This window comes from Pyrus communis, chromosome 6 (genome assembly GCF_963583255.1).
Source record: "Pyrus communis chromosome 6, drPyrComm1.1, whole genome shotgun sequence".
NCBI lineage: Eukaryota > Viridiplantae > Streptophyta > Magnoliopsida > Rosales > Rosaceae > Pyrus > Pyrus communis.
In genome coordinates, this window is record NC_084808.1 from 4002242 (window position 1) to 4025449 (window position 23208).

The following is a 23208-nucleotide window of genomic DNA, read 5'->3' on the forward strand; positions in this document are numbered from 1 at the left end:
ATATTTATGCATGAAAATTAAGCGCGCATTCTTAATAAACATTCATAAATAAGTTATCAATCAAACGGTTAAACAAATTGAATCCACAACTTATGAAATTCCAACGAAAGTTAATCAATTCATATTGCAAATATAAACATAGTTTCGAATCACCCCCTAGCTAAAAGGGGTTTAGTTCCTCATAACTTTGAAATCAAAGAAACACCTAAACATTCCAACAGCTCAAACTTGAATTGTATGAACGTTTAGGCACTCTTCTCTTCCAATCCTTATACGTACAAAACAAAGAGAATTAAATTATAACTTTGAAATCAAAGAAACACCTAAACATTCCAACAACTCAAACTTGAATTGTATGAACGTTTAGGCACTCTTTTCTTCCTCGTTGTTGTAGCACAAGGTCTAAGGTGAGCTTTGGGGATTATGTGAAGTGTTTTGGAGGGATGGGAAGTGGTTGGAGATGGAAGAAAAGATGCAGGAAATTGAAGTGGGACTCACGGCAAAGAAGGAATGGAAGTGTTTGTGGTGTGTTGTGTATGAAAATGAGATGTCTTGAATGAATGAATGCAAGGGTTTTTATAGGGAGAGAAAGGAGTGAATGTGCATGTGAGTGAGATGTGTAGGTGCTGAAAATGCATGTGAATGCATGCTGGAAATGGGAATGAAGGCCACGGCAAAGTAGGAATGTTGTGGTGCAATGATGATGTTTTGTGGCTGAATTGGTGGTGGAATTATGATGGGAATGCTAGATTGGAAAGCATGTGTTTGCTGAAATTGGATTAAAGAATGGGAATGCTAGGTTGGAGAAATGATTATGGATGCATTTGTTGAATGATTTGTGGTGCAATGATGAAGAGAAATTGCTGAAAATCTAAGGGGAAGGCACGGCAAAAAGGATTTCAGGATGCATGTGTGTGTAGGCCACGACATGGTTGAATGATTATATGTGTTAAATGAATTAAAGGGTGCATGTGTTGATGGTTTTTGCATGTGAATTAGAGGGGGAAGGTATGTGCAATGAGTGGTGTTTTGTGATGCATGTGAATATGCTAATAAATAATACATGTAGGGTTAGGAAATAAAATCATAACTTAAAGGGGAATGATTAAAGGGTGTTGAAAGGTTTGAAATGCATGTGTAATGGCTGAAATTGTAAGAGGAATGCATGTGGAAATGTTGGAATGTGAAGGAGTAATGCACGGCTTTGATGTGTTTTGGGTGTGTGTGTGTGAATGTGTGGCTTAATGATTAAGTGAATGAGTATGTGGATGCATGTGGATTAAAGGGGTGTGAATGGTGATGTAATGATGAAATGAAATGGCTAGAAAGTGGCAAGGGAAATGCACGGCAAAGAAGAATGTTTGGTGCTTGAAATGCATGTGAATGCATGTGAGTGCATGTGTGTGTAAATGGGTGAAAATGTGGGTTAAAGTGATGCATGGCTAGGAAATGTGAGTGAATGATGTGCATGTGTGTGAATGCATGTGGAATAAAGAAGAGTATGGAAGTGAATAAATCATAATATGGCTAGTTTAAAGGGCTAGGGTTTAAGTACATAGAATGGGCCTAAAATAGGTTGGTTTGCATGGCATAGAATGTTTGATTTGGGCTAGAGGTTTTCCATGGCTCAAAGGATTTGTTTGATTGGGCTAGGCCCTTTGTTTTATGTCCCCAAAGAGCATACAAGGCTTCAATTTCGTCCATCCTCTTTGCTCCATGATTAAGCTATCCAATCCAAGCCCAAAAGTGCCCCAAATAGCCTCAAAATGCACATTCTTGCTCCCTAAGCCCTTAGAACCTGAAAACACACAAAAGAAGCATAAAGGACTAAAATAACTAGAGAAACATAACGTAAATGCACGAGAACAAGCCATTTAAGTCGCATGAATATGCTCCTATCAAACTCCCCCATACTTATCTTTTGCTAGTCCTCGAGCAAAACAGAATAAAAACAAATAAACAAAACGACACTAAACACGTAAAACACAACCTAAACCTTCCAACAACCGTCTTAGGGATTTCCAATGCACATGACATGTTAAAAATCATCATTCTCACAGATTTTAGCCATCTTTACACTTAAGTACATTCTTACTCATAGTCACCACATATTATTTCACAATTAAGCATTTAAAACCATGTTTTGAATGTAGTAACATGCCTTAGAGAATTTGCTCAAATCCTTACAAGATATGCACTCGTTTTTCACACAGATTTTCTGACGACACTCCCTACACTAGGTATATGTGAGAAGATTGATGTAAACATGTAGACGAACACTCACATATGTTATAACAAGGAAAGCATTTTCTGGAATTATTAACATGTATATGATCTCATGAATGGAATGCTACTACTTAGAATGAGAACCAGTGATTCCATAAGCTCATATCAATTCCAAACTCCACATATTGAATACATAACATCAAGATAGAAGTTGAGGGTTGTAACGGGGCTAAGGGTAATGGTTTAACAAAGAAAGGTAAAGTGAAACAAAGGTAATAGAAAGCGAAGTAATGAAATTGACACTTAAACTCACTTTTAATGGCAGAAATCTACTTTTAAACACAAGGGAAGATTCATGCAACAACTAGGGTCAAATTCACTCTTTTGGACCCTAGTTTCAATAACCAATGCTTGTGAGATCATTCTCACTTATTTTTCAACTCTTTTTTTTTTTTTTTTTTCTTTTTTTCTTTTCAACAATTTTTTTCTTTATTTCATTCTTTGGCCGTGCCCTATTATCTTCCCCCACACTTATTTTCTGCAGTATATTGATCAAAAGGAGTTCATTCTAAGTCATGCTTCACTATCCTTTAAGAACAAGGGGTTAACAAAGAAAATAAGCTTGAAAAGGCTCAAAAGGGGTAATCCTACAATACATGTGAAAATGGATAGGCTTTTTGGCTTTGGCTTGACTAACAACTTCATCTTATTGTATGTTATGCAATCAATATCATGCTTTGAATGAAACGGATATAAGTTCTAGCATTTAGTTCTATCATGATACAATTGCATTCTAAGTAGTAACCAAGCAAGGAATAATGAGATCATGCAACGACTTTAGAAAACAAGAAATCACAGATTATACTCTCCAAAGAACGTTATAGGCTCAAGTCTCTCAGGGTTGTAGCGTTTGTTTGAGTTCCTTCCTTCAAGCATGTTACAAAAACGAATTTTTCTTTTATGATTGCATGTGAAGTCATACATTATAACCATAACCAAGCATATACCAAGAGTAAATCAAACTTTCATCCATGTTTATAACTCTTTTTAACAGTCATGCAATTACAAACCAAATCCTCATTATTGTGTTGGAAGGTAGCCTAAGACACAAACACACAAAAACGACTCAAAACACTCTTTTTAGGCTTTTCAAAACAATTTTTTTTTCAACTTTTTATGGTATTTTCGGAGTTATAAAAACAAAACATACTAAAACACTCTAAAACAACTTAAAAACACCTTAAAACAGTAAGGAACAACATTTGAAGTTATGGGCGATAAAATCCCACGAATTTGCATTAACAACATTAGTTACCCCCCCCACACTTAAATCAAACATTGTCCTCAATGTTTTAAGCTTAAAATCATATAAAGCATAAGTAAACACACAAAAAGCATTTAAACATACTAAACATGGCAGAATGTAAATAACAAAGAGAAGAGTTTAGAGACGCAAATCTGGTTGTGGAATGTAAATTCCATCTTCTCCTTGTTGATTTCATTGAGGCTTGATGTTGTTGATTCCACAGGGGTTCCTCCCATCGTTGATTTTCCTTTGTGCTACTCTTGAACTGGGCAGCAGGATTCTTTTGGTCTCCCCCGAAGGTCTGAGCTTACTCCTTTGGTCTGTTTCTTTGTTCAATCTTTCCAATTCGTATTGAAAAGGGTTGGAGGATAACTCAGCCTATGTTTGTCTCCACATGCTTCAATGTATCATTTTCCCTTGCCTTACTTGCTCCGTTGAAGATGACTACTCGAGAGCAACGCTAGGTAAGCAATCAGGAATAGATTCCAGGCAGTTGGCTCCAGATCGGAAGACTGACTCCAAGTGCCGGCTGATTGCTTCTTTCACTTTGCCATACGAGTAAGAACAAGGACAAAGAAAAGGACAGGGAAAGAGCATGATATGAGATACTTTTGCTTTAGACCTTGATGATATGAGATACCTTTGCTTTTGAAGAAACGGTGAATGAATCAGCACATGCTTCAATCCGCCGTTTCCTCCTGGGTCATATGTACTCCAGTCATCTGGTATCATCTTTGGGGAAGAAGAAAGAATTGAGTATTTTGAAAGGCTTTGCGGCCTCAGAGGTGAGGAAGAGCTGGGCATTTTCTTCAGGTCTGCCTTGCCAAAAAAAATGAAGGTCGACATATATAGAGATAATAGCAAGTGGTGGTACTGTTCTTTTACCCTTGTCGACAAACGTTTTGATCCCGCAAATCCGGCTTTTTGAAATAGTGGTGCCTCTTCGATCTTTGAAGACGCCTCTTCGATTTCTGAGCAGGCGCCCCTTCGCTTTGTGAACGACACGTAGTAGTACGGATGCGGCTCCTTTTGACAAAGCTGTACGCGTTTTCTGAAAAGCAGAGAAAGCGTCGCCTAACTTATGCCGGAAAATCCGGCTCTTTGAATCGGTGGACGCGTCACTTTGGCTTTTTATAGAGCTATCGATCACCGCCAACAACACACTCTGAAGATTTCCCATTCTTGAAAATCGACTCCGGCCCTTGGAAATTTAACTCCAACCCTTCCCTTTGAACACTTTTGAAAAATGGCAAACTCATCGAACCTTAGCTTAGATTTCAGTCTCAGCAGCGATCCGGTTGCACCCCGTCAAGGTAATGTATGGCGCCCTTCTTTTTTATCTTCTAACGGTCCCCTTACAGGTGAGGACTCCATGATGACGGATGCAACAACAGCTACGATAGTAGCTAGGAACCTCCTCACTCCTAAGGATAGTAGGCTGCTTTTAGGACGGTCCGATGAGTTGGCCGTTCAAGAGTCCCTCGCTCTCAGCGTTCAGTGTGCAGGCTCTGTGTCCAACATGGGCCAACGCCTACTTGCTCGCTCCCGTCAGGTTGAATCGTTGATGGCAGAAGTGGAAAGTCTCAAGCAGGAGATCAAACTGCTTAAGCATGAGAATAGAAGTTTGCACGTGCTTGCCAACAACTATTCGACGGGCATGAAGAGGAAGCTTGATGAACTGCAAGAGTCTGAAGGTCGGATTCAAAATGACCGTCAAAGGTTTTCGGCTTTCCTCCAGAGGCACATTTTTCCTGGCTCATCCAGCGTTTGGCCAAGTATTGGGGCCTGGAATGCTCTAGCTCCGATGTCTCCTGCTCCGATGCCTCCCGCTTCTATGCCTCCCGCATCTATGCCTTCCGCTTCGATGCCTCCTGCTTCTAGAATTTTGCCCAGTAGTGGGGCTTCAAGTAAACGCCCTTTGTGAAGGCTCCATCTTTCCTTGTTTAGCAGTGCCTATCAATAAACCAAACATTTTCTCAATGTTACAATCATAGACTCACACAATTAATAAACAAACAAACAATAACAACTAAATAACCTAATAAGGCAGAAACGAAATAACAACAAAGAGAAGAGTTTTTAGGAATCTGGAATTGGAGTGCTTTCTAAGTCTTCCTTTGTTGAATGCATGGGTTGCCTCCCAAGTAGCGCTTTCTTTTACGTCTTGCAGCCGGACGGTACCTCTGTTTAAGCTTGACTAGGTTCCACGGCATGGAGGGGTACCTCCTCCACGCATACAAATTAAACCCTTGACGGACATTAGTTGCTCATCTGGGAATGTCTCTATGATAGGCACGGCATCCTCTTCATGCACCATACGGCTCAAGTGGTCAGCCACCACGTTTTCACTTCCTTTCTTGTCCCGGATTTCGATATCGAATTCTTGGAGAAGAAGCATCCATCGGATAAGCCTCGGCTTTGCTTCCTTTTTCGTGAGCAAGTACCTCAAAGCTGCATGATCAGAATAAACGATTACTTTAGTTCCAATTAAATATGAACGGAATTTATCTAAAGCAAAAACCACAGCTAGAAGTTCTTTTTCCGTCGTGGAGTAGTTCAATTGGGCATCGTTGAGAGTCCGAGAGGCATAGTATATGACATGCGGCCGCTTGTCTCTTCTTTGTCCTAGAACAGCTCCTAATGCATAGTCGGATGCATCGCACATGAGCTCGAACGGAAGGCTCCAATCTGGAGGTACAATAATGGGGGCCGAGACTAGCTTCTCCTTGAGTTGGTTAAATGCCGAATTACACTCTTCATCAAACTTGAATGGCACATCTTTTTGAAGCAATCGGCAAAAAGGGTTGGACATCTTGGAGAAGTCCTTGATAAAACGCCTATAGAACCCTGCATGGCCAAGAAACGAACGTACCTCTCTAACCGAAGTAGGAGAGGGTAAGTGACGTACAAGGTCTATTTTCGATTTATCTACTTCAATTCCTTTTTCTGAAACAATATGTCCTAAAACTATACCTTGTTTCACCATAAAATGACATTTCTCTCAATTCAAGACAAGGTTAGTTTCAACACATCGTTTCAAAATTAAGGTCAGATTATCCAAGCAATTATCAAATGAACTCCCAAATACACTGAAATCATCCATGAAAACCTCAATGATCTTTTCAACAAAATCGGAAAATATACTTACCATACACCTTTGGAAAGTGGCCGGTGCGTTGCATAAGCCAAATGGCATGCGACGATAAGCAAATGTTCCAAAGGGACATGTGAATGTGGTCTTCTCTTGATCATCCGGGGCTATCACAATTTGGTTATATCCAGAGTATCCATCAAGAAAACAGTAAAAAGCATGACCGGCTAACCTTTCGAGCATCTGGTCGATGAATGGCAAAGGAAAGTGATCTTTCCTAGTCATGGCATTTAGCTTCCGGTAATCGATACATACTTGCCAACCTGTTTGAATGCGGGTTGGCACAAGCTCATTCTCAGCATTCTTCACCACTGTCACTCCGGACTTCTTTGGAACACATTGCACCGGTGACACCCAACGACTATCAGAGATCGGATAAATCACTCCACAATCAAGAAGTTTGATAATCTCCTTTTTCACAACTTCCATCATTGGAGGGTTGAGACGGCGCTGAGCCTCTCGAGTTGGTTTAGCCCCTTCCTCAAGAAGTATACGGTGCATGCATGTGGTAGGGCTTATTCCTTTAATGTCGGCCAAAGTCCACCCTATGGCCGTTTTATGCTCTCGCAGCACCCTCACAAGCTTCTCCTCCTCCATTGCCGTGAGACTTGATGAAATGATGACGGGCAATGTTTCGCCTTCTCCCAAAAACACATACTTCAAATGGTCCGGCAATGGCTTAAGTTCAAGCGATGGTGCCTGAACAACAGAAGGTAGCGTCTTAGTGGAAACTGAATTTGAAAGTGAGAGTGGAACCTTACCATATTGTTGTGGCAATGACTCAAGGGCTGCCACAACCTCAATTATTTCTTCACTAGAACCCATTGCAAAGAATTCCTCCTCCTTGTCGTGGCCTTGCATTGGCCCAAATCCTTCATTTTTGCGCTCTATGGCCTTAGTGATGGTTGTTTCCAGGGCGTCCTCGTTCAATTCTTCAAGGTATACCTGCGCCAAAGAATCGATAACATCAATGGAAAAACAAGAATGGTCATCAACGGGATATCTCATAGTTTCAGAAATATTAAAATCAATCACTTCCCCATCGAATTCCATTGTCAAGGTGCCTTTGTATACATCAATCTTCGTTCGGGCCGTCTTCATGAATGGCCTACCAAGGAGAATCGGAAAAGATGTAGAATGGGCTGAATCCTCCATGTCTAGGACGTAGAAATCAGCCGGAAAAATTAAATGGTTCACCTGCACAAGCACATCTTCCAAAACTCCCTTTGGATACGCGTTAGAACGATCGGCCAATTGTATAATTACACCATCTTGTTTTAATTCACCCAAATTCATAGATGCATAAATAGAATAAGGCATGACATTTATGGATGCACCTAAATCAAGCATGGCATTTTCAAAACGATTATGTCCAATCACACAAGGAATCGTGAAACTACCGGGGTCTTTGCACTTGGTAGGCAGTTTACGTTGCAAAACAGCGGACACATTCTCGCTTACCTTCACTACCTCTTTGTTTGCCCTTCTTCTCTTTGTATTGCATAGGTCCTTGAGGAATTTAGCATACTTTGGAACCTGTTTGATTGCATCGAGAAGCGGTATGTTCACTTGCACCTTCCGGAATGTTTCAAGAATGTCCTTCTCGCTTTCTTCCTTTTTTTCTTGCATGAACCTTTGAGGAAAAGGTACATTGGGCAGATTAGGACGTGAAGTACATGAATTTGAACTTAAATTACCTGATTTGGCCGAGTTAGGGTGATTGGGGGCCTGCGGCATTGGGTTTTTCACCCTTTCCGTGGGTGAGCTAGACACCACTTCCTCAGGTTGTGTCGTCTCTTCATCTACTTTCTGGGAAGATTTGGGATTGTTTGGCTCGGCCCCAACTTCTTTTCCACTCCTTAGGGTGATGGCCTTGGCGGATTCGAATCCTCCCTTTGGATTGACTGTGGTTGAGCTAGGAAGCTTTCCTTGCTCTCTAATCTGTCCAAGGAACTCAGAAATCTGCCCTATTTGTTTCTTCATATCCATCATCTCCTTCTCGTTATTTGCTATCCGGTTGTTTTGATTTTGCAACCCCTGCGAAATAGAGGTTAGTAATTGCATAGCTTGATCACTTTCCAAGGACGTACCTGAATGAGATGATGCCGAAGGTTGTTGGGGTTGTTGGGGTGCATACGACTTGGAATAAAAACCAGGGGGGTTTGGCCTAAATCCTCCTTGTTGGGCAGCTTGTTGTGGCTCCCTCCATTTGAAGTTTGGATGGTCCCTCCATCCGACATTGTAAGTGTTCGAGTATGGGTTGTTTTGATTTTGTCCTTGGAAACCAATTGCATTGGCAGATTCCCACCCACCATTCTCGATTAGTTGAGGGCACTTGTCGGATGGATGCCCTTGAATTGAGCACACGCCACAAACTTGGTGTTCTTGTGCTTTTGGACCAATCACAACCTGAGAAACAAGAGAAGTAAGATTAGCAAGTTGTGATTGAATTTCAGAAATAGCACTCACCTCATTTACACTTTGTTGCCGTGGGGCTTCCCTTTGGCCCACTCCTTCATATTGTTGAGCGTTGAGCGCTCGGTTGGCTATGAGAATCTTGGCATCCCTTGGTGTTTTGTCCACCAATGCTCCTCCCGCTGATGCATCAAGCATTTGACGTTCGATAGGAAGGAGGCCCTCATAGAAATATTGAAGGAGAAGTTCCTCCTTCATTTGATGTTGAGGACATGAAGCTACAAGGCCCTTGAAGCGCTCATGATAAGCCGGGAATGTCTCACCATGATTCTGTTGAATACCACTAATTTTCTTCCGTAGGAGAATCACTCTCGAAGTAGGGAAGAATTTCTCCAAGAAAGCACGCTTCATACTCTCCCACGAAGTCACAGTTCCCGGGGCTAGTTCGTAGAGCCAATCTTTGGCCTTGTCCATAAGTGAAAATGGAAAGGCCTTCATCTTCAATATACTCCCATCCACAGTGACGGGGGTCATGCTCGAACAAACCACCTCGAACTCCTTCAAGTGTTTGTTGGGGTCTTCCATAGACAAGCCATGGAACTTCGGAATATGGTGTAACAAACTGGATTTGAGTTCAAATAAATCAGTCTTCCCCTCTGCAGCCGTGGGGTATTGGATACAAAGAGGCAATGCATTATCCAAACCCGAGGCCGAAAGCTCCTTGATGGTTCGATTGTCCACGGCCATGGTTGGTACTTCCTCTTTAACCCAATCCGTGGCTTCCTCTTCTACGTTAGGTTCGGGACCAGGAGGATTAGACTCTTGCAATTTCTTGTTCCTTCTCAAAGTCCTCTCGAAATCACCGTCAAAGTCGGAGATATGCTCACGAACAGATTGTGAGTTACGGGTCATAAACTAGTACCTACACACAAAAGTAAACAAGATAAGTAACCAATTTAATAGACTTGGCACAAGTAAGAAAACAAGTTGCCACACACTAAACAATTTAAACAAGACTCAAGACAAGGGATTAGCAATTTTGCCAATCCCCGGCAACGGCGCCAAAATTTGATGCAAGAATTATACGCGCACAAATTAAACCCTAATTGTGACAATTGTAGTAATGATGTAAGTAGGGATCGTTCTAACCAGGGATTAACTAGGGGTGCTAATCTATTTTGAATTGACTTGAAAACACAAAAACTAAATGTAAATACTCTTAACAAGACTACTATGACTCAGAATGGCTTTGAAAAACTCAAACTGCCTAAAACAATCAAACTGACTCAAATAGAAACTAGAACTTGATTTAGACGAATTTGAAACTGTTTATGACTCCAAAAGCTTAAAGATAAAAAAAAATAAAACAAATACGAATGATTAAGACTCAACGAAATATGGGGGAAATGTGTTTGGACGATATTAAATTAAATGGACAAAATATAATTAAAGGCAAAATGTAAATATGAATGTGATGAAAATATGGATGATGGAATAGCCAAGGGGTTCTTCTCCACACATGTTACACTTGCATACAATATTGATTCTCAGTTGGTCTTTCGATAAGTTGTGAAACTCAACACCCCGGGTTAATTAGGTCCGCTTAAATTAACCGTCAAGTTCTCCTTAAATTAATGAATTGGATGGGTTAGCGCAACGCAATTCACCACATTCTCCAAAAGTCCTTTACGTGAAAAGCACAATAAAGATACAATCAAAGATCATTAAGCATTTATGAAAACTATAAGTGTTGACGAGGCATTCGTTACTATGATGAGCATGAAACTAGTGTCAAGAATTCATTTAACGCGATTGTTTATAAGCAACCTCCACTACTTGTGAATATAAGTTCATAACGATTAGGTGAAATTCACTTATATTCTAGCGTCATATTTATGCATGAAAATTAAGCGCGCATTCTTAATAAACATTCATAAATAAGTTATCAATCAAACGGTTAAACAAATTGAATCCACAACTTATGAAATTCCAACGAAAGTTAATCAATTCATATTGCAAATATAAACATAGTTTCGAATCACCCCCTAGCTAAAGGGGGTTTAGTTCCTCATAACTTTGAAATCAAAGAAACACCTAAACATTCCAACAACTCAAACTTGAATTGTATGAACGTTTAGGCACTCTTCTCTTCCAATCCTTATACGTACAAAACAAAGAGAATTAAATTATAACTTTGAAATCAAAGAAACACCTAAACATTCCAACAACTCAAACTTGAATTGTATGAACGTTTAGGCACTCTTTTCTTCCTCGTTGTTGTAGCACAAGGTCTAAGGTGAGCTTTGGGGATTATGTGAAGTGTTTTGGAGGGATGGGAAGTGGTTGGAGATGGAAGAAAAGATGCAGGAAATTGAAGTGGAACTCACGGCAAAGAAGGAATGGAAGTGTTTGTGGTGTGTTGTGTATGAAAATGAGATGTCTTGAATGAATGAATGCAAGGGTTTTTATAGGGAGAGAAAGGAGTGAATGTGCATGTGAGTGAGATGTGTAGGTGCTGAAAATGCATGTGAATGCATGCTGGAAATGGGAATGAAGGCCACGGCAAAGTAGGAATGTTGTGGTGCAATGATGATGTTTTGTGGCTGAATTGGTGGTGGAATTATGATGGGAATGCTAGATTGGAAAGCATGTGTTTGCTGAAATTGGATTAAAGAATGGGAATGCTAGGTTGGAGAAATGATTATGGATGCATTTGTTGAATGATTTGTGGTGCAATGATGAAGAGAAATTGCTGAAAATCTAAGGGGAAGGCACGGCAAAAAGGATTTCAGGATGCATGTGTGTGTAGGCCACGGCATGGTTGAATGATTATATGTGTTAAATGAATTAAAGGGTGCATGTGTTGATGGTTTTTGCATGTGAATTAGAGGGGGAAGGTATGTGCAATGAGTGGTGTTTTGTGATGCATGTGAATATGCTAATAAATAATACATGTAGGGTTAGGAAATAAAATCATAACTTAAAGGGGAATGATTAAAGGGTGTTGAAAGGTTTGAAATGCATGTGTAATGGCTGAAATTGTAAGAGGAATGCATGTGGAAATGTTGGAATGTGAAGGAGTAATGCACGACTTTGATGTGTTTTGGGTGTGTGTGTGTGAATGTGTGGCTTAATGATTAAGTGAATGAGTATGTGGATGCATGTGGATTAAAGGGGTGTGAATGGTGATGTAATGATGAAATGAAATGGCTAGAAAGTGGCAAGGGAAATGCACGGCAAAGAAGAATGTTTGGTGCTTGAAATGCATGTGAATGCATGTGAGTGCATGTGTGTGTAAATGGGTGAAAATGTGGGTTAAAGTGATGCATGGCTAGGAAATGTGAGTGAATGATGTGCATGTGTGTGAATGCATGTGGAATAAAGAAGAGTATGGAAGTGAATAAATCATAATATGGCTAGTTTAAAGGGCTAGGGTTTAAGTACATAGAATGGGCCTAAAATAGGTTGGTTTGCATGGCATAGAATGTTTGATTTGGGCTAGAGGTTTTCCATGGCTCAAAGGATTTGTTTGATTGGGCTAGGCCCTTTGTTTTATGTCCCCAAAGAGCATACAAGGCTTCAATTTCGTCCATCCTCTTTGCTCCATGATTAAGCTATCCAATCCAAGCCCAAAAGTGCCCCAAATAGCCTCAAAATGCACATTCTTGCTCCCTAAGCCCTTAGAACCTGAAAACACACAAAAGAAGCATAAAGGACTAAAATAACTAGAGAAACATAACGTAAATGCACGAGAACAAGCCATTTAAGTCGCATGAATATGCTCCTATCACCAGTTTCTATTGGAAGTCCAAAATCCAACGAAAAACGATCGGAAAATTCTTTGGAAAATTCGGCCAACTTTGCACTCACCTATTCTGATGTCCAATCCACTCCAAATCTACTCTAAAGTGCTAAGGAAGTTGCATAGAGACCATCCCAAGGCTCAAAACCTTGTAAATCGTCCGTGATCGTGTCAGAGCTTATGGTTTTCGAGCTAAAACTCACCAAAACAGAAAACTAAGGGTATGATTGTAATCGTGAAGTCAAGAAGAGAATGATGATGGTTTCCAAAAGTTCGATCCGTGTGAGTTTGATGATGGTTGTGTGTGGGGTGTCTCAGGTGTACGGAGGGAGAAGAGTCGAGAATGAGAGAGAAAGGGAAGAGTGTATGCGTGTGTGCGTAAGTGATTGGGCAAAAGAAGAAAATTACATTTTCTTATTGGGATGCCGTGAGAGAGAGAGAGAGAGTGATTGGGCAAAAGAAGAACGTTACGACTCCATTTCGGTTCTAACTCGCTTCAACGCACTCATGACGTCGATTACGATTTAATTACGACAGTGAGAAAGATAATTTAAATTTGCACACATACATCCACGTCACTTAGCCAACGAGGGCATATTAGTCATTTTCACACTCGGGGAGAAAATTACATAATAAATTGGGACGGGTCACCACACTTTGTTTGCGACTCTACACTAAAGTTCGAGTTTCTCTCTCGCAATTATAAAAGTTTTTTCAAAAAATAAAAAATAAAATACATTCAAAACTTAGAATGACAAAAAAAAAAAAAAAAAAAAAAAATAGCATGGCCTACACAAGGATGATAAGCATAAATTGACAACATTGTCCAAATTTTTGTAAGTGGAGGTTGCTTTGGTGATTTCTCTTTAAACCATTACATTTTGGTTCAAACTCTTCTCCCCCTTCTTAGAGTTTTTAGGTAAATTACCGCGCATATTAAAAGAAAATACATAGCTCATTCCCAATTATTGTCTTGTCAAAAGAATTTCTAATTATTTTTTTGGTGAACGAAAATTTCTAAATAAAATATCGTTCTCAGTTCTAGCAAAATTCTACATTTTCTTGTGTGACTTTGAACAAAATTTCAGAAACCATTAATTAGGCAAAGATAGTCATCTGGTAAGCAACTACAAAACAAAAAATCATGTGACACTTAGTACTACGGTTTGGTGGTATTTCTCTTCACTTGAAAGAGAGATTTTAGATTCAAATGTCGTGGATGACGAATTCGATATCAAATTATGTTGTTCATTATGTAGCTTAACCGAACTTCTCATTATTTTATTATAAAAATATCGATGTGCTTGGAAAGTAAAAAAAATAAAAAATAAAAAAAAGAAGCAGAAATTGAAGAGAAAAAAATAACCCCATCACCCGTCGTTGGATCTCAGTTGCTATGCGTACACGTAGGTTGGTGGTTTGCGATGCGTCGTTTTCCAAGCAAACTAGGACGCGGCACGCCGTTTGTATTGCAATCTCCACCGTATTAATTTGCGTGTCCAAACACCCCCATTTTCTCCACAATCTTCCCCCAAAAAATAGTCCTATATAGAACCCACCAAAATTTGCCAAAACTCATCAAATTCAATTCTCATCCGCAACAAATTTCAAAAACGCAGAAAAACCCACATACCCAATCGATAAATTTCCTGATTTCCCCCACAAAAATACAAAATCATGATGAAAGTTCCCATTTTTGCCCTTCTGATCTGCCTCCTCTTTGTCTTGTCGAACGGGTACGGCGGCATGGTCGGGGGAAGGAGGCAGATCGAGAACGTGAAGTCGAACAAGGAGGTTCAAGAGTTGGGGAGGTTTTCGGTGGCAGAATATAACAGCAGGCAGAAGGCAAGCCGGAAGATGGACAGCGGCGGAGAGCTTCAATTTTTAGAGGTGGTGGAGGCGCAGAGCCAGGTGGTTTCTGGCATCAAGTACTACCTCAAGGTGTCGGCCGTGAGGAATGGGGCGCACATGTTGTTCGATTCGGAGGTGGTGGTGAAGCCGTGGCTCCGTTCCAAGCAATTGCTCAACTTTGCCCCTCATGCTCCCAATTGATTGATTCGAATTCCAATTCCAATTCATAATGTTTGAATTGGGGTTTTGGGGGGTGTCTGATCTCGGATCTGTGTTTGTGTTTGCTTGTACTAAATTACTAATCTCGTTGGATCTCATGTTTTTTTCTTTCTTTTTCTCGTGTTTTTCTTTCCCTTTTTTATTTGTGTTGGGAGGCGTGGTGTGCGAAATAGGAATGTGGGTATCAATAAATGGTAGTAATTAACTTATGCTAATACCAGTTAATGTAATGTTTGTAATTACTTGTCTTTGTTCTATCAATCTCTGCCATAGAATTGAATGCACAAATAGTATTATTAGATACAATGATGAATGTGTATCTTTTTCTTTTGTTTGAAAAATAGCTTAATTCAAATCCTCGAACATCCAAAACCTTACCCTATATCCTATTTTAAAGTTTGACGCGTCCGCTGCTAAGAACGTGTCCATTAGAGCATCATAAAAGAGATGTTAAAAATAAATGTTACATGTTAACTAATGATTAACGTAGTAATGTCATAATTTTTTTTTATTAAAATAAATATGCATTAGTGGGGCTCACACAATAAAATAATTAAAAAAATTAATTACCATTACTTTTTTCTCCTGTGTCAAATTTGGCAACGGAATATTCATATGTCAATCCACATAGGATTGGCATACAGGTTTGAGATTCTTCATACCTTCAAGTTTGATTGCATTACATCTCTCTCTTTCAAATGCTTTTAACTCACTTAAAAAAAAAAAATGAAAACAAATATGTAACATATAGAACCCATACCATAACCATCTCTCTCCTCCTAATCTTCTCTCTCTCTCTCTCTTCCAATACTCAAATTGAAAACAGAGCTCCAATGTTCAAAGAACTCGACCTTGTAGACGAATGATAGATCCGATGGTGACAACGTCAATGGTGTAATCGCGAAAATTGAAGTAAAACATGCGCTTGTTGTTGAAGTTGGAAGACCACGATCACATTGAGTTAGAAAATTTTGAAAATTCAACAATGACACACCCCGATCCAGAATGTCCATCTGGACTCCGAATCGATCGATGCTGTAACCAGGAAGGTGATGAAGTCATAAAGTGTGGTGATGTGGAAAATATGAGTAAATTTAAACCTAAAAGTGACTAAATGCAAGAGTGTGCATGTGAGCGGGATTGAACCCATTTCACACGTGATGTCAAAGCATAAGTAAAGTACAGTAAAGTAGAATAAGAATTATACCATCGGAAGTGGTCTCCTATACCAACTTTTTCCAGGAATCCTCGTTGACACAAGAGCTCTGCCACTATATCCTAGAGGTGCGAAAAATAAGGGTGAGTGGACTTGAAAATAAAGTTTTGTAAAAATCTTTTCGAAAACATATAACCCCTTGCCGTAAAACAAGTATAGTTTCCAAATATATATACTAAATATAGTATGAAAACCCTTACCATAAATAGTATTATTTCATAAATACGGTACATCGCAATATTTCACATATAAAACATATATCTGGTGATCACAGTATCTCGCATAACGAACATATAATATATGGTGCTCATCAACATATACTGACACAAGAGGTCATGCAAAGATATTCTGACATGAACAAGAATGGGTGTAATAATGATTTACGGTCTAGTACTATAATCACGTGAAGACTGGCGCTATGCACGTCACATATGACTCATAATTTCCTATAGCAATCTAAGATAGGACTGGCACCTACAATGGATCCAAAGTGAGCATATCAGTGCAATGTGAACATACACGTGAAGACTGGCCCTTGCCCGGACGAGTACTAACACCAATGTAGCATGCACGATGAGCCCTTAACATAAATATGATCATGCAACAGTAATTCGATAATTATAGTCAATAAAATATTGTTTATGGCCGCAACTATAATTAAGGCATCCCATAATAGTACGCATACTTGTGCATCCCATAGGATATAGGACAATTTCATAGTTATTTTGCTAATTATTATAAGCATTAGTCTAATCTGGGTGTAATGTAGAATTTTTTTTACTAAATATATATATATGGAAACTAAATAAATATAATATTTAAAAGCAAAGACTCACTCGCAATCATGTCGTCAGGTCAAACCCGCCTCGCGAGCATTGAAGATCCTTGCGATGCATTTCACCTAGAAATGAAACCATTTACATTAATATATAACGTACTAATGTAAATTTGCATATTTGTACAAAGTACGGCTAATAATAAAACTATTTTAAAATGATTGAATTTTAGAAAACAGAGGGCCTATTTGATTAGGCACGTCAAGAAACCTAAGAAAGGACCTCGGGTTCCTCCATGTGTTGCTACACGCGCCACTCGATGTGGCAACCCCACGCCATTGTTCTAAAAAGTACCCTAGGCAGCCGCCTAGGAGCCTTGGAACCGAGGCGATTTTGTGCAAAACGGCTAGAAAAATCGGGGTGGCTCTAGGTGGGCTAGGCGGCTGGGTGGTTTTTTTTTTTTTTTTTTTTTTTTTTTTTGGAAATTTGTTTAAATTCTAGGTTCTAATTATACCTTGAAATTTTGTTAATTTTATAGAAAAGGTGTGTTGTGTATCAACTTAATTCCAGGATGCTAAAGATAAGTATCTTACATTACTAAATTTCCTTGTTTTCCTCCCATTTCCATTTTATGTTGTTTTAAATTGTGAACTTGTTGTACATGTGTCATCCTACAATACTTCTCACTATGGTTATATGGCATATATGCTTAATGCGTTTTTAAATTTGGACTTGTTGGATACTCTATTTGCATTATCATTCTTTTATTATCTTATTCATTGATTTCATACAAGTATAATTTTTTGTAAGTGTCAATATGCACTTATTATATACAAGAAATTTACATAAATCTTCCTACGCCGCCTAGCTGCCAAGGCGCTAGGCACTAGCCCGCCGCTTGACTAGCGCCTAGCGTTTTTTAGAACCTAGCCCCACGCGTCTGCGAGTACAGCAGTACTCACCATTTTCACGAAGGCTTGCAGATTGCAGGTTGTAAGGACGACTTTCAGAGCTCATTTTGAGCTTGATTATTCACAAAACTCGATGATTCTAAAGCCAAAATGAATTTAAAAATGTAAGGAACAATTCCATACCAAAATTGAGCCTCAACGGAGGTCAGAGACAGTAAAAAAAGAGGTTTGAAAGTCGATGATCAGTCATCGGAAAACTGAAAGTCACAGAGCAAAAAGAGAAGAAAGCGAGGAGAGAAGAGGATGGCGAGGGGGAACGATGGTGGCTCTCGACGTTTGTGAAAACATAGGAGAAAAGAAAGTTGTGAGGGAGTTAGTCCCCTTTAATCCTATCGTTCTCAATAAGTCTGCTAGCGAGGGAGAGTCCCCGCGAGTCCCTTTTAATCTCATTAAACTTAGTCTCGGACTGTAACAAACAAAGGACTACACTACTAAGTAGTCCAGTCCAGTGAAGGCTAGTGATGTCAAACAAACACCTCCTAAGAGTGTTAATAGTGCTTAAAAGCTGAGTTAGTGGTGGACATATGTCTAACTCTAAGATAAGCCACATATCGTTTTACGTGCAGAAGATTTAAATTCTAATCATGGAGGAAATAGGGACGGGTAGTTTTTTTCTAGAATGTCACGTAGTTGTGAATTCGCTTATTTGTTAAATTTTTATTTGAAGTCGGTTTCAACATGTAAGAAATTTGTTTTGCATGAAAGCTAGCAAAGAACCCTACACTGCCTTCGCCTCTACTACCCTATTCAAAGTAAGTGGTGAATTGTCTTGCTAGTTAGAAGCTTTTCTTACCCATTATGTCTTGGATTTAAACCTTCATTTGTTTGTACTAAAATAGTACATGCAAATTCTCCACCTAAATGAGTGACAAATAATAAAAGAAAATTAAATAATAAAAAAAAAGATTTACTAGGAGAAATAAGAGAGGTGTAGTTTGAATTATAGAACATGTGTGATTGTATAAATCCTTAGTAGATTGTGTTTAGGATTCAGACGATCTTAGGGTTTCTTACTTGTAAGACAATTAAGCCCATTATGTTTATTATAAATAAAGGCACAAAGTAGAGGAAATAAGGCACATAAAATTTCCCTCAACCTCACTTTTCTCTTTATGCCGCTGCCCCATCTCTCTCTCTCTCTCATTCAATAAATTTATGCGATAGCACGTTGTAAAGCTCGCTCCTAACGCTGCGCTAAAGAACTGAAGGTTATTTTGCTACATACTTTCACAAGATTCATCATCGCATTCCAAGTAACTTCTAAATTACAGTCTCACTGTCTATATTTTTTCAGCTTTGTTTGCATGAAGCATTCACCATGAAGCATGAACCTTAATTTTTTGTTTTTTGAGTAATATATTCTACTTAAATTATTTTTTGCAATTATATTATTATGATGTTGTTATAAGTGTGGTGAATTGAATATGTGTGAACAAGAAAAGAAAAAGGAAAAAAATAATTTTTTTTTCAAACCCTAGCCGTGCTTGAGCCACACCTTGAAGCTATTATCCTTGCTACTTGAGCCACCGACTCGAGGAGCCAAGCCACTTTTAGTGAAACCCCAAGGTCCAAAGCAATGCCATTTCGAGTCGTATTCTTCACGGACATATGAGCCATTTTCTTGGCTCACCTGTAGTTGAGCTTTAACCTCCTTTCACTGGATTCTGGTGAACCCAGACCTATCTCCCACCTCCCAACCACAAATTCCTAAGATTTTCCCATGATTCTGACCAAAATCTCGTCGAATTTCAAGATTGAATTTGAATCTCAATGGTTTAGACCCTCTATCGTTGTAGCCACACTTGCTACCATACACCTCGACTGTTCTTGAGCTTTAGAATGTCTTCAGTAGTTGAGATAACCGTGGCACACTTTCAATTACATCCCCGACCTTCTCCTTTGACCCCGACGTCGAGATTTTGCCTTCCGTCGTTTTTTTAGAGGCTCTAGTTGAACCCCACTTACTACTATCTAAGATAACCTCCGTCATTTTGGTGTTTGTGACACTCTGCACCACCGCCTACAATAGCCCTTGCGTGGTTTCTTGTTGAAACCCTAAACCCTACTACGCTAAGCTTAGATCTCAATTAACACTGAGCACTTTTAGGCGCTAAGAGAAGTACCAGATTGGTAAAAAGTCTTAAAGAAGCCCAAGAGACTTAGATGCCCAATGGCTAGGAAACCTACAAAAAGTATGTCCAAGCACGATGAATACCGATCGACCTGGTTGGACGTTGAATATTGGTCGACTTGAGCACAGGGCAAACTAACGGCTTTATTACAAGAGTTTCAAGAGAAAGGTCCACTTAGGTGTCATTTAAGCCATATAGCCACTTGGGGTCAATGATGAAGACCTAGGATAGGACACAAAGTAAGTCAGAATGATGCTTGGGCAGATTGGGTTGAGAAACCGAGGCCAACCGAGGGAAAAGGGCTATTTTATTTTGGGGCAACATGTATTCGATTGGACACTAATCACTTCATTGCCGAATGTCGGGTTAACAAGTAAAAAGGTGTCAACGAGCTAGTCCATGTAAAGTGGCACAATAAATGCTCATTGGGAATGACCCAGGGAAAGGGGCTCTCTGGAGACCTATACAAAGGGGTGAGAACCCCTAATATCGGGGTCGGGCAATTTTGAGATAGTGAGATTGATGTATTAGCCGAGCGTTATCTTAAGTCTTATAATCAATAAACTTTGTGGTCCTGTGACTTTCCAAGGCTGAACTAAGGCTGTTTGAATACAGTGTCCTCAGAAAAGGCAACCCAACCATATGGCGGTAAGCTAGGCTTTTCTCCGACTATAGGCACTTGGAGAACGACATCATTAGGAACACTATATTGATTTATCATCTCTTCTAGCTTAGGATGAGTCATAATACTATGAGTGTGATTATCATTATGATCCCGAGCATCATAGTGGTATAGGTTGGAAGGGACGCCGACTCAGTATGTAAGGTATCGTTTGGTACGTGTGATGGGACGAAACGCACCTATCCCATGTTTGGTTCACCAAATTCCCTAGGACGCGCTATCCTGTGGAATGAATTTTGGTTAAATTTTTGTTCCACCTTCCCCCTGGAACGAACTCATTCCACCCCGTGGAACACAAAATTATAAATTTTGAAGACAAAAATGTCCCTTATCTTTTTCAATATTTTCACTATCTAAATCATAAAATAGACTCTAATTTTATCATCTTATTTCCATCTTATCTCTCACAGCCTTTTTTTCTCCCAATATCCCACAACCTTCATTTCCCGCAGCCTCATCCTCTCCCGTAGCCTCTCTTTTCTCTTCCCGACGGAGTGGGACTACAACTCTGCATCACCAGGTTCCAGGTTTGATTTCGCTCTCTGTAAATCTTTGATTTTGCTTTTCTTGTTTAGGTTTTACCTTTTCATTTTCTTGATTTTTCCTTGGAGTTTAAATCTTTTCTCCTTTTATGATTCTTGTAACATGGTAGAACATGTAAATTGCCTTAACTACATCATTATTTAAAAATCCTTGGGTAGAAGCTGAAAGGCTGCCATACTCCCTTTGTTCATATAAGACAATAATTTCATCCAGTTTAGAGCTTTAAATCTATAGTTTCTAAGTCTATATAAATGAAGACTCCTTTTTACTTGAAGTCTTGAATTGTAAAGCTTGAAAAATTTGCTAAAAAAATTTAAAATGGCCAAGAAAGCCAGTTGCAACAGCTACCATTTTGCTCTATTCTTCTTGTTCTTATTTTCTAAGACTAATTTCCTGGCCATGGCACAAAGCAATAAGACTACCCCAGTTCATGTTAGTCTGTTCTTGACTTTGATGCTTGATTATTTGGGTTGTGATGGTTATGATGGTCAACAAAATTAAGAACTGGGATTAGGACATAATGCTCCACTTTGTTTTGCCATTTAATCATACCTTTAAATTGAATCTTGCGTGTTTTGATGCTCGATTCATTCATGTATTGTTTTGTTGCATATGAAGGCATGGATAGATATGAGACTCATTTCATTGTTCTTATGAACATTTGGATTATAATGGCACAAGTCTATACTATGAATGCAATTGTTGAGTTATAGACAATGACAAATGAGACAAAGGGAAAGAGCTAGTGTGACATCCTACATCGCCCAGGGGAGTGATCCTTATATGTATATTCCCATCCCTACCTAGCGCGAGGCCTTTTGGGAGCTCACTGGCTTTGGGTTCCGTAGGAACTCCGAAGTTAAGCGAGAAGGGAGCTAGAGCAATCCCATGATGGGTGACCCACTAGGAAGTTGCTCGTGAGTTCCCAAAAACAAAACCGTGAGGGAATGGTAAGCCCAAAACGGAAAATATCGTGCTACGGTGGTGGAGCGGGCCCGAGAAGTGATCCACCCCGGGCCGGGATGTGACAATTTGGTATCAGAGCCTAACCCCGGCCGTGGTGTGCCGACGAGGACATCGGGCCCCTAAGGGGGTGGATTGTGGCATCCCACATCGCCTAGGGGAGTGATCCTTATATGTATATTCTCATCCCTACCTAGCGCGAGGCCTTTTGGGAGTTCACTGGCTTTGGGTTCTGTAGGAACTCCGAAGTTAAGCGAGAAGGGGGCTAGAGCAATCCCATGATGGGTGACCCACTGGGAAGTTGCTCGTGAGTTCCCAAAAACAAAACTGTGAGGGAATGGTAAGCCCAAAGCGGACAATATCGTGCTACGGTGGTGGAGCGGGCCCGGGAAGTGATCCACCCCGGGCCGGGATGTGACAGCTAGTTAGAGCAGAGCACATTTGTTAGACTTCATGTTAGGAGAAAAGAGATAAATCATGTCACACGATTGAGTGATACTAACTGTTTGAGGGAGTTGGGAATGGATAGGAATGCATTTGCAGTTTTATGTGATTTACTAAAAACTCGAGGTGGATTAGGAGATGATGGTCATGTTACAATAGAGGAGCAAGAAACTACTTTTGTTAATATATTAGCCCACCACAATAAAAATAGGACAATTCAAGTTAGATTCAAAAGGTTTGTTGAAACTATTAGTTAGTATGTCCACAGAGTATTGCGTGTGTTGCTCTGTTTACAAGACATGTTGTTTGCAAAACCAGCCCTTATCCTAGAAGATTGCACAGAATCAAAATAGAGATGCTTTAAGGTAAGCATCGTAGTAAAATCATTAAATAACATAATTATTTGTATATGTGTTAGACGTATGCACACATGATCTCAAATTGTATATATGTTATCTAATTAGGAGGGATCAGCTACTGATTCGAGAGTTCTTGGTGACGTTGTTACTAC

The 23208-nt window shown here is 39.6% G+C and overlaps 1 protein-coding gene across 1 annotated transcript; it reads left to right on the forward strand.

Moving 5' to 3' along the window:
• The first annotated feature begins 14577 nt into the window (after positions 1 to 14577).
• Positions 14578 to 14952, forward strand: LOC137735933 (cysteine proteinase inhibitor B-like). Its single transcript, XM_068475286.1, has one exon. The coding sequence runs from the start codon at positions 14578 to 14580 to the stop codon at positions 14950 to 14952; it is 375 nt and encodes a 124-aa protein (XP_068331387.1).
• The last annotated feature ends 8256 nt before the right edge of the window (positions 14953 to 23208 follow it).

Bases quoted from the DNA above. Each gene is read 5' to 3' on its own strand.
- LOC137735933 (XM_068475286.1), top strand. From the start codon at position 14,578: ATGATGAAAGTTCCCATTTTTGCCCTTCTGATCTGCCTCCTCTTTGTC.